Genomic DNA, 12,627 nt, shown 5'->3' with positions numbered 1-12,627 from the left:
GACTATTATTATCATAATTATGATTATGTTTTTTCTCCCTCGGGTCATGATAAGAGTCCCTGTTTATAGACATTGACCCTTCAGAGAATTATGTGACATGTGAAAAAATACTCCCTTTAAAGTGTCACTGGAGTGGCTTGCTCAAGCTACTGGAAAATGAGCAGACCAGGACAGGTAGAGAACTACTTGATCCACACTGGTAATTTGGATGAAAGCAATGTCTGAACTCATTAAACAGCCGTGAAGTCTGGCTGTTATCTCCAGGCCAGCATTCGGAATAAATGTCACGTTTGGGAAGTGAGTGCCGGCTTTTGGAATACAGATTCGGATAACATGACTGACTGAAGTCCACTTGTGTTGTTTGCATCTGCGAAAGACAGTGATGCCTCTGAAAGCTAAACAAATGTGACAATGAATTCTGTTGAACGTAATTAAGTTTGATTGACTGAAAAGTGACTGGCGAAATCTACAGGTGGAGAAATGATTAGATACTTGAACCACCCATAAATTATGGATATTCAGTTAGGATTTTCAACATAAGTTATACATTTTCTATAGGTTTTCTAAGATCAGTGGTGATATCGTGTGAGGTCACATTTCCAAGAGGAGTTTGGGTGTTCTCCTTGTGCGTGTGTGGGTTTTCATCGGGTAAAGATTTTGACAAAACTGCTTTTGGCAATGGGCCCCACGGGTGTAGGCCCGGCCACCAGGCACTCCCCATCACGCCCCTCCTCCAGGCCTGGCTCCAGAGTGGGGCCCCTGTGACCTGCATCCAATAATGTTGCTCATCATAAGAGGCCTTTTGAGTCATGCTTTGTCTGGTCCCTCACCTCAAACCAGTTAGCCATGGGTGACCCTACCAGGGCCGCAAGGCCCCAGACAACATAGCTCCAAGAATCACTGGGACACACAAACCCCACCACCACGATAAGGTGATGACTCATCGGGGGGCAATTCAAAAGCATTTTATTTAATCATATCAAGCCGTGATCTCGTCAATGCAAATTTAGCTAGTGCACCCCTGCTTGTCAGCGTTCGCCTATGATCAACTAGCATGGTTGAGGCTGTGACACAGGTGCGTGCATGATCCTACGTTCCTACCCACAGTTGTCAGAGGAGCACAAAGCCATCAATCTTAAACCTTCCACCACCGTCACAGCTGACAGGAAACCGTCAACAACAAACAGTCAGTCAGCTGCATACACATTATGGTTTTGCGTACCACAAGCAGAAAATATTGGGAATGTGGAACAAATATAGATATCCTGTAGAATACTTTAAGAAATAGACAACTCTCACAATCTTCAAGCGGAAAAAGAACAGATAGGAAAAAAGAAGCAAACTGAATGGGAAAAAATATATTTAAGCCCATGAATCGAAACTTTTTTCATTAAAATGAAATGTTCCACGATATCACAAAGAGTAATATGACCTACTCTATTATTTTCTGTTGCTGTTTTCATCTCTATTTTGGGCTCGAAGCATATTGAATCAGAATACTGTAGGCCACGAGGTTTAAATCAGACTCAAATCTACTTCTGGCTATCTTAGCAATACAATAAAAAACAGCATGAAGGAAATATTCCTTCAACAATATTTTTTTATTCTTATATGAATGGTGTGACATTGCTTTGCAGTGTTTAATACGATACTCAACCTAAAAGGTTAGTTGCGCATATTTTGCACGCCCACTGTTGAATAATTGGAAGTGTAATGTGCTTATGTCAATTTGTTATTAACACTTCAATTTACCAGTCCTAGTGACGTTCACAGTCAAGTGGCAGGGGTTGCAGAACATGCCATTTAGCATTATCCGTCAATACTACTCCATTTAAATTTCTTGAAAAGCTCATTTGAATTGTTTTTACAAATAGCGTATTTTCTTAGTTGCTAGGAGAGTGCTGTTTCGCTATGAAATGCTTCCAAAAACAAATTTTGAGCCTCCTCTGTTGTTTGTTTATTCCTATGTGCCTCATGCCAAGCTGCATTGCAGTCAAAAGTGTTTCTAGCTCCGCGGCGCTGTTCAAAGCTTAGTAGTTTCGACTGAGGTACAAAGTTGACATGCGGGTGCAGACACTTGCCCCAGACAGGGGCTGTGACCTCGCCAATGTTCGCCGAGTGTGCAGCCTAGAGGGCCTGCTGCTTCTCAGAACCTGGGCCTGAGAAAAGATGGCCCACTGGCTTGACCCCGCACAGGCTTTTGACACACGCTCCTTACGATCATATGTTGCTGCACAAAAAAATACAACAAAAAAAACAATCCAGCCAAAAGGAAAGAAAATGAATACATATATATTTTTGGCATTTTCTATGCCTCTTTCCATTTCTATGTCTCTGGATTTGTTCAGCAGTGTTTAACATGCAAGTAAAGTGATCAAGTGCATGTTGAACATCTGGTCAGTTCAAGAGAATGTGGAAATCCACTTAGTGAGAATTAAAACAAATGGGAAGAGCGTATAACGGCTTCATAAGCAATTCACTACATTAAGACTTAAATTAGTCATTTTCAGAGAGAACTGATTTAGTAGCAAGAAAAGTAGTAATTGTATTCTTGTCTTATATGGCAATCATACGTGTTAAAAAAATCCCTCAATCAAAAAGTGCTGTATAGATGCTTGAGACAACTAGTTTTATATATTTCTAATGTGAAATGAAATGAAGTTATTTTGGGTCAGTTTAAAAAAAAGACCCTTCCCCCAACCTAAAGCTTGAGTTGAAACAAAATGAAATAAGCCCTTGTTCATTAATTGCACAATTCATAAATCAGTAGCAAGTGAAGAGGATTTGGTATCAATTTGTGAAATAGCATAGCTATCCCGTCTAAAAATAAATTAATTAATTAAAAAAAACACAAATGACATCAAAAACAATTGGATGTTCTATTGGAAGGTTTTAAAGCAGCAGGTTTAAATCACAGAAACCTAATGGAAATTGTATTTAAGGTTCTTATATAGTTGCCATATGTTTATACCATATGTTCACGTGTTTTGCAAACAATGAATATAAAATACAGTCGTGGTCATAAGTGTGATAAATAGATTAAAATGGATAATTCTTTGTCGTAATCAATCGATAAATACAGCATAAAAAATGAGAAGATAAACTGCCATCCTTGCATGCTGTAATTTTTTTTTTGTGCATCTAGCTTAAGAAGCAAGGTCACACTGTTCAGGACACTGCGAAAACGTCGACATTTTTTTCATGTGTGTGCGGGGGACAGTCCTCGCATCTCCACAGGCGATGTTGTCCATGTCATCTTTATGTTTTATTCATGCGACTCATATTATGGCATTCACAAAGTCAGATCAAAATCTGCTCTGGCAGAAATATTTAATATTATAGTTGCTTCTCTACCCTTCTCCATCTGGTTAGCCCGACTAAGAAATGAGCACTCGTCAGACTCCTTCACACACATTCGCGTTGGATTATTAAAAGTGAATCTTTCAAAGAGGTCACATCTTAGGGAAGAAAAAAAAAAGAAACAGTGTTGCATGCATCAATTATCTTGGAGGATTTGTGGCATACTGAAGACTGTCTTGTCAGACTTCCCCATATGGCTGTGAGGTCACTGGTTGGAAGTTGACATTTAGTAGCGAGTGAATTGTAGAAATCCTCCAAAACAGGGACAAAAGAGCAGACTGAGTGCTCACAAAGCGCCTTCAGGCTTGAAATTCCCTCTCAATGTCATTGGCAGCGCTCGACACAAGCATCTTACTTTGCTGCTCTTATTTCTAATGTTGGAGCAACACATACTGATCAATACGCCGTTTACCAGCACTGCCTCGGGTAAGGGGAAGGGGAAGCGTATATGGGAGGGGGGCAGGGGCAAAAAGAGTAATAGAAATAAGCCACTGAAATATAGCACACTTGGGAAACTGTGGATTGGAATGTTCTTTTTGCATTGAAACTCAATGAAAAGTCGGAAATCAAGATATAATATGTTTTGCTACTGGTTAAGTTCAAACTGAAAATCACCGGTTGTTTACATGCACATATTTTGGTCGATTCCTCAGTGTTTTGTCAACTTTATCGCCTGCTGTGAGGACGTGTATCATGTCAGGGCAGGGGTGTCAGACTCGGGTTGGTTCGCGGGCCGCTTTAACGTCAACTTGATTTCACGTGGGCCGGACCATTTTAGATATAATATTTAGATATATTTTTTATAAATGGATTAAAAGAACTGGATTAAAAGCGGTGAATATTCAGTTTTTTTTTAATAGATCTAAAACAATGTTTATTTTAGCTTTAAAAAAAATATATTTTTAGATTTTACACAATGATTTTTTAAACTAAAAACTGAAAAAAATGATTAAAAAAATACAATTATTGATTTAAAAGGGGGAAAATCAGGAAATGTAATATACATATATACTCTTCATTTTAATTTGATCCTAAAACAGAAGGTCGGCACTCAGGATTTACTTTCCCGGGCCACACAAAATGATGCGGCGGGCCAGATTTGGCCCCTGGGCCGCCACTTTGACACGTGTGTTAGGGAGTAATATATATATAATGTGCAAAAGTAAATTAAAAAAATATAATGCATGATTTCCAATATGACCTACATCCCTTCTAAAGCAAGACTCCATACAAGCAAGCCCCCATGCCACCCCCCTCCTTCCCTCTGCTTCCAAACTCCCTGCATGCCCCGCCAGCATCTTTGTGGTTAAGTGACGCACCTTTGTTGATGTCAATCAGCTTCTTCTTTTTCTGCTGGCGTTCCTGCTTCTCGCGCTCGGCTTTTTCCTTCGCCAGCCTGGCTCTCTTGATCTTCTCCTCCATCTCCCTCTTTTTGTGGTTCTCCTTCACGGCTTCCTGATGAGGCAACACACACACATATAAATTCCGACTTCTGCCACCGTTCTTTGACTGTCGTTGTCAGAAGCAGCAACTTGCCATCAGCGCAAAATTTGTATTCCAAGAAGAGCTGAAGATAAACTACTGGAATAAACAATAAATCATTTCAAGTGTATGAGCACTTTTTGGGGTGTGTGCGGGGGGTGTGAATTCACGGGTATAATGTATTAAGGCATCTGTGCATATTGGGCAAAATGGAGTAGACCAAATATGCACAATAAAGCGTTGAATACATATAATTGTCACCCGATATATAAATAAACCCGGCAAAATGCTTGTTTTTGGGGGGGTAGTCAGGAACTAACTTCTAAAAGTTGGACACACACACAGACACACACACAACACACAACACAAAGCATACTGCATATGAAAGAGTAGTTCACACTTTCGTAACAGGTTTCATGATTTTTACAACTTACAAACTCTAAAATGACAATTGTTGTTTAAAAATAAACAGTGTGACATCTGCAAAACAAATAATGTTCACCTAACACGACCTCCAGTATGTTACTTTTTAGGGTGTTGATTTATTTTTTACTGTGCGCCAGTTAATTTTTAGTATTCATTTCCTAAAAACATTGCCAGCAAGTGTATAAAGCTATAAATTAATAATATAGTAAAAGATAATGGTCTTTGTTTCATAATCAGTGCACTAAGTCTGTGGAAGAGGAAAGAAAGACAGACAGCTGTTGTAGAGAGCCAAGTGGTCTCTCTGGAGTGAGAAGGAGATATCATCCTGCTGCTCCTTCGTGACCGGCCCAAATGTCAGGAAGGAGTCAGAAGCAGCCAGATAATCAACAGGAGCAATTCAGCCTTTACAAATGTGTCAGTTTGTTCATCTGCCAACATGGAGGAAGATGCAACTGCGTGACCTTTCCAGGCAAACAAGACATGTTTGTTTCTCATCACGAACCTCAGCTGCTGGAGTGCAAAAACCGCACCCATAACAGTTTACAGTTCTGTGTTTGCCCAAAAAAATGCAGACAAAATATGTTGATTAATGGTTATCTTAAAATCTTTATTATTTACTTGGTATTATAGTTTTGGTTGGGCGTATAAATTGATAATGGACTCTTTTGAGGGTTAATATTGTATATCATGTGCTTTTTTAAAACATAATGTGTAAGCGACACATGATAAACAGCATGAGTTACCAGAATAATCAAATGAGTATAATTTAACATATTATTGCTATACATATTTTTAAAAGAAACATTTCATTTGTTTTTTCTCTTGAGAAATATGGCGTGATTATGAAGGCAACATATTCTTGATCCTGAAACATATTGTTCATCTTACCAAAATAACCCTTAAGTAATATTTATTGATGAAGTGTGACACACTCAAATCACACTTCCACCTTAAGGGGTACTTTACAGAATTTGACAGATTGGGCTTCAGTGAGGCGACATGTAGTCATTTTCTTGTATTAAAATGATACAGGTAAATAAGGGAATGAGGAAAAGGTCAGACGTTGTTTAAGTATAAAAGCCAAAAGATGTGTCCCTTGCGATAACCTCCCAAAGCTGCCAAAGTGATTTGTGGTCTCATATTTCCCAGAGGCCATGTTTATGACAAGTTATGTGCCCCTAGCCCTCTGATAGAATGAAGCTAAATGAGGTGCAAGAGGGCTGAAGTCCCAATTGCTCACACATCCTACGAATGTAGATGGAGGAGTAAGTAAAAGTAGAATTAGATGCCAGTTTTACATATACACAGACACACACACGTGTGTATATTGTAGTTAAGAAATCTGCACTGTGGCACCAAAAGTTCTATCAACAAAGATCTATGTTAATGTCATTTATTTCCATAATTCATTTGCTTCCCTGACCAGAAAGGGCATTTTTTTCTTCCTACTAGTATTCTTATTTCTTCCTACCTATCATTGAGAGATTATATTTATTTCCCCCACTTCTGATCTATCAGTATCATCGCTATAGATTATTTAAATATTTACACACTTGACCGTGCCTCATCTTTAAAATGAACATATGTTCATCAGCCATCTGTTTCCTACTCTAGGAGCCATCACGGATATAGTGTATGTTTGTGGGCTGGGATGAATATGATACTGATAAAGGGTGCATTCAAACATGACAAAGTGATGAAACACCTTAGCAGATAATATGAAGGACGTATTCCTTTGATTTTGTCTCATTTTAGGGCATTTTTGTGTTGGCAAGAATAAAATATTGAAAAGTAACAAGTCAATTAAATAAAATTGACTTGACTTTGCTTGAAATGGTATTTTACCTAAACAAAAAGTATGTAAATAACAGATGTTGTTCTGTTAGGTTTGTCAAGTCCTGATTTACAACTCGTGTTGGAGTGCTTTGCAGCAAAGTAGTTGGAATTAAATTAAGCACCTCTAGAGGTCTTTATCTTTTTTTAAAAAAGGGTGGAGTTCCCTGCTCTGGTTAGGGATGGGGCTCACCCCAGAAGGGAAGTCTGGAGCATGATATCTATAGGCGGATGTGTGCAGCGTCTGCAGTGATGTGGACTCTCTATCAGTCTGCCAAGGTGAAGAATGAGCCTAGATAAGAGGCGAAGCTGTCAATTTACCGGTCCATGTACGTTCCTATCCTCACATAGGTCACGAGCTGTAGGTTGTGGCTGTAAGAACAAGATGCTGAATACAAGCAGCCCAAATGAATTTACTCTGCGGGGTCTCAAGCGTGGTCATCCAGGCGGATTCGGAGTCAAGCCACTGCTCCTCTCCATTAACAAGAGCCTTTACTTTACTGTTTAATATAGAATTTTGCCTTGTATATAAAATATTACACAAATAATTTAAACTACAATACATTAAATGCACTTTTGTAACGGTGATCATTGCAGCAAATTTGACAAATGGGAGTGGGTATTTAACCCATCTCTTGAGGTTGAAATCCCATCTGTGTTGATGTGTCGTTGACAGACTCATCTTGACCATGATCAGTAGTCTCATGATAACGTGTCATAACGTGAAGGAATTAGCCATCTTTTAAATGGACGTCTCAGCATGGAATGAGGCATGGGGTGGATACATCAAACACAAAGCTCATCATTCTAATCTGTGCAAGATGCGCAAACTTGCTACTTTGTAAGCCCACTCTGGTTCTTTTGGACTTATTAGAAAGTCACTCAATTAACAAGAAAGACTGTTCGCTCATCCCAGCCCATCTGCTGCGCTTTGATAACTCATTAATGGGAAAAATCCTCATCCCCCAATGCTCCTGGTCAGGATTACACATGCAGACCCCGCCACTGCATTTCACTCGCTTCCTGAATATGGCAGCTGCATTAAATGAACAAATTCAGACTTGTGTGCGCTCGCTAGAATCAAATATTTCTTTGGCTGCACAGAGACAGTTGAGAAAGACGATGAAACAGAAGGAAAATGAAGTGAATGGATTCCGTTAACTTTTAAATTCACTTTGGTGAGGACTGCAGTGTAAACACTGCAAAGATTCTTGTCAATCATAAGCAAATTTTAGGGCTAAAATAATATTAAAACATTGTAGATATGCACAAATTGATGGTGAGCAATTATTTCAAAATATTTATCTTCACTAAATACATGAATCCATTTCTTGGTAAGTGACACACGTTTGACCCAGAACATAACCCTGTGGCCCATTCACTCATCTCCTCCCCTTATTCATTGCAGGAAAGTTTAAATCAGTAATGAAATATTCATATACAGCTATTTGCTTGAGAGAATAATTTATTTTCTTGGGTGGATGCCTCTTTTAGAGATGTGCAACATGGGAAGCCTTGAGGGAGCAGAGTGTTGTGTGCAGTTACACTTTGAAGGTAGAAAGGCAGATTGTCCAAGGGTGGGGGATGAAAAGTTGCTCTCAGATGGGATCAGAGTAAAGAGAGGAAAAGGAGCCAGACAAGATGACCTTGGCGTTCTTAATCGGGGGTTAAGACAGAATACCTTTTGGACACCGTGGCTTGCCTTTTTTGACAATTTCGGGATGGTACCGAGGCCATTTTGGAGATCCAATATTTAGTATGTTTCACCGACTTTTCAGTCAAGGGAAATTGTATTTTTAAGTCATGTTGTCTTTTACTCTGCAATTATGTCAGGATTACCGTGTTGAAAAATACTGTACAGTCTTGGTAAAAAAAATGAGACTATTTCACATTGAATGAATGATGGAATGTGTTGAAACCCTATTAATAATAATTAGCTTCCATTAAATACAATCAAGACTATTTGATTAATTGAATATTGCCTTGAAATATTTTGCAAATAATGTTAGAATTTTCCCACTTGCTTTCATCAAAATACATTGGAATACAGAAACTATGAGTCAAAGAAAAGTACACTTTTTGATAATATTTACTTACCAAAAAGAGTATGCGGAAGTTAGACAGGTCTCCAAAGAAGTCCTCCACGGAGACGACTTGTGGGTCAAAGGCAAAATAGCTGCCTGTGTTCTCGTACAGCTTCTGCATGTTCTTGTGCATGATGGACAGTTTCTCGTACTGTTCTCGTGAATGTTTGCAGAAGCCGTGAAGGGGGACACAGTTAAGGAAAAAAGGAAAATGACAAAACAATTTCATATATCGCAAAGGCGGTTAACCCCCCCCCCCGAAATCGGTTTGAAAACACCAAACTCACAAACTCAACCAGTATATAAAAATAATTAAATTGCAATTCATACCTAAAACTAGCACAAATCTTGTGACGATCACAGGGCAACCAGAGGGTTTCTACCTAGCCTGAACCACTAGCGAGTTGACACTTGGAGCTTTTTCTCGTTAAATATGTGAACTCAAATGTTCAAAAGAGTCATTGCGGACATTTAAAAAGATAACCATCTTATGTTCATCGGATTGTAATGAGGGAACATGTTTTACATAGGAATGTTGCGTGACCTTCAACTTTACAGTATTATTGTACATTGTACAGTTGGCATCTGTGTCAAGGTCAACAGAGAAGGGGGCATATATAAATAAAGAAAGTGTGTCATAACAATCATCCCATCATCACACTTTGGACTCAATGGGACACTGAGCCAATAGCTACAGTCCTGCACCATAGGAAAGGCTGCTCTTCGACACACATGGCTGCAGCAGAAGTTGATTGGACTCATTGTTCTATTGTTTCTCTCAACAACAGAGGGGTCAGGTTGTTTTGAACCTGGCCGCTCACGCCGCACTGTGTAATTTACTGAACAGGCGCGCCACTTTTCTCCCGGTGAATGGCTATTGACAGCCAACATCAGTTAAGCATTATCGCAGCGGCCACCTGACCTCGCCTAGACTAGAGCCCGGACACTCTGGAGACTAAAAGAGTTTGGCTACAAACAATACAGTAAATGCTTGAAGATCATCCATATGATGAAGATCACGATGCAAGCAGTGAGACAATAGTGAGATTGAGTACACCAAGTGATCATTGCCTCAAAACACACTATGGACACAAAAATAAGTCACTTCTACACCTGCAGCTACATCTGGCGATAGTAGGGCTGAGATTAACTTCAATGGGAGTTGCAAAATGCTCGGATAAAAAGTAGGCATAACGTTTTAGTGTATTGAATTTTTTGTTACTTCGTCTGACTTTGGGTTAAAAAAAACATACTATTGCTCTACTATTTATGGTTCGTTTGAGTAAGGGATTTAAAAAACAGATATTAATCATTCACAAGCATGCCTGTGTTCTATCTTACATGAGCCCTGAATGGTATGTTATCTTTGTTTGTGCATGTATAAAAAGGGAGTGCAGGTGTGCTGGATTAGCATCAGTTAAGTGCCCTAGCACAGGATGGTACATTCTAGGTGAACTCCTGCTTCTCCAGACATGATTTATCATCTCAGCTACTATAAACCCCTTTTATTTCTTACTTGGTAGACCTCTCTTAACCTTCACTTGAAAAGTTAAGAACAAGCAAAGTGACAGTGAAGTGCAGTCCTATAAAAACATGGTAAAGCAAGCAGGATTGTGCGGCAGCACACTACAGAATGAAGACTGAGACAGATAGTGAACATGCCCTCAACTGGTTAGTTCATAACTTGCAGCAACAATTAGTTCATTTAAAAAATTCAGGACCGATACATATAATTAAAAAATGGGCTGTAAGATGGATATATCCTGACCCATGCTTGTTGGCTACAAAGTCAGTAGACTATAGATTCACAGATGACAGACGATTAGGACTTCAAAGTTAAGTGTTCACAAGAAAAACAACAATTTTCAGAGTGCTCAGGTGATCAGGTAGAAACCTTAAATAATGTGTGGAAAAATGAATAAATTATTGTCATCCGAGATTCTTTTAACTTTCTTACTTATCTCATTCCCTTTGTAACTATTTATTTGTGTTCCATGAGGATATTATTTCAGTATAACACATGCATTATTGAATGCCAATGGCTTTGACCATCCATGTTCAGGTCACAGATGGAGCAACAACATTGAGGCAGTGGTTAGTTTTTACCGCCTGTGGCCTCTGGCACTTTATGTTTCTTCTCCTTCTCGGAATGTTGACTACACACTCTCCTCACGCCATATGCACACATATACTTGCACACAAACACTGCTGTATGCGTCCCATGGGGATTTGACTGGACTAAGGCTGCCTCGGCTTCTTGTATTTCCACACCAAAGATATGTCATAGTGATGAGCACGGACACACACAAAAACACCCACACAGTCACACACAAACAAACCCACGCACACACATACAGATACTCATGACTGAGCTTCATTTCTTTCATAACTTCACATTAATGTCATGTATATTTCACCAATATATCATATGTACATTTATATATATTCCTGATATTTAGCCCAGCAAACCTAACCAAGGTATTGACGATAGGGCCCATTGTTAAATAAATAAATAAATAAATACAAATGATCTCGCAAAAATAATAGGTCTGCAGGGAATTCTGTAGAAACGATAACATTAGGATACAATTACTACCTATTTTTCTCAACAGCTCATTTCTGTGTCTTGTTTGTTTATTTTTCTTTTCTACATTGGACAGTGAGTAAAGATAATGTTGCGATTAATTCTCTTATAATTGTATGTAGCTGTTTCATTTGCTGCTTTTCGGAAGCTAATAGGCTGGCCAGGATAAGCGGTGATGAAAACGAATGACTTATGTAAACATTGCTGCATGTCCAAAATTCTCACTTTAAAGCCTTATTTTTAACTGGAACGTTAATGTGCCACACATGTTGAGGGAATGCAATTAAAGCTGTTCATGGCATCAAAAAGAAAAAAAAGTCCAATTTAAATGTTCAATTTCTCGTACCAATATAGTTTTCTTTGACAATGACCACCTCAGAGGAAACAAACCATGTGTTACCTATATGAATTAGCAACTGATTGAAAATGCAGCATAATTAAGCAAAAAAAAACTACGTGGGGACCGGAAGCCTCCTAAATAAATCTCCTCCAACCCAGTTCCATTAATGTTTATTTAATGCTTTTTTTCCCGTGTGCTCACTGGGCCCTCCATCCATCGCCCCACACTAAGCCTGCTTAGAGCATGGCTGCTCCCTTTAGCCTCACACCGACTGCCAAACAGCCCCTGTGGGCCAAATTACACCGAGGCTGCCCACTGGCGATGCACAGTCCAGTGACACAAGAGCATGTGAGATTTATGATGGGATGCAGGGAGACGTACGAAAAGGGGAGAAATTCCAGGTGACTCAAGAAGATGTGGTGATTGAAGCTTAAGGACAACAAAGAGAGCCATTTCATTAATACTGTGATGTTAGCCTCACGTTGATGCAGATGGGATTTGCCATGTGCGAGTGTGTG

At 39.2% G+C, this 12,627-nt stretch overlaps 1 protein-coding gene across 8 annotated transcripts in view; it reads right to left on the bottom strand.

Annotated features, from left to right (window-relative positions):
* Positions 1–12,627, bottom strand: part of diaph2 (diaphanous-related formin 2) — a 202,415-nt gene that overhangs the window by 43,264 nt on the left and 146,524 nt on the right. For all 8 annotated transcript variants that reach the window (XM_077608608.1, XM_077608614.1, XM_077608610.1 and 5 more), the window contains 2 exons: positions 9,199–9,363; positions 4,680–4,815 (listed from right to left, as the gene is read on the bottom strand). In XM_077608608.1, the coding sequence (XP_077464734.1) occupies positions 4,680–4,815; positions 9,199–9,363 (301 nt within the window). The remainder of the gene's footprint in view (positions 1–4,679; positions 4,816–9,198; positions 9,364–12,627) is intronic.

The sequence above is a fragment of the Stigmatopora argus genome, chromosome 9, assembly GCF_051989625.1.
Source record: "Stigmatopora argus isolate UIUO_Sarg chromosome 9, RoL_Sarg_1.0, whole genome shotgun sequence".
In the NCBI taxonomy this organism is placed as follows: domain Eukaryota; kingdom Metazoa; phylum Chordata; class Actinopteri; order Syngnathiformes; family Syngnathidae; genus Stigmatopora; species Stigmatopora argus.
Note: the sequence above shows the minus strand (reverse complement) of the source record. Positions and strands in the feature narration are given on the sequence as shown.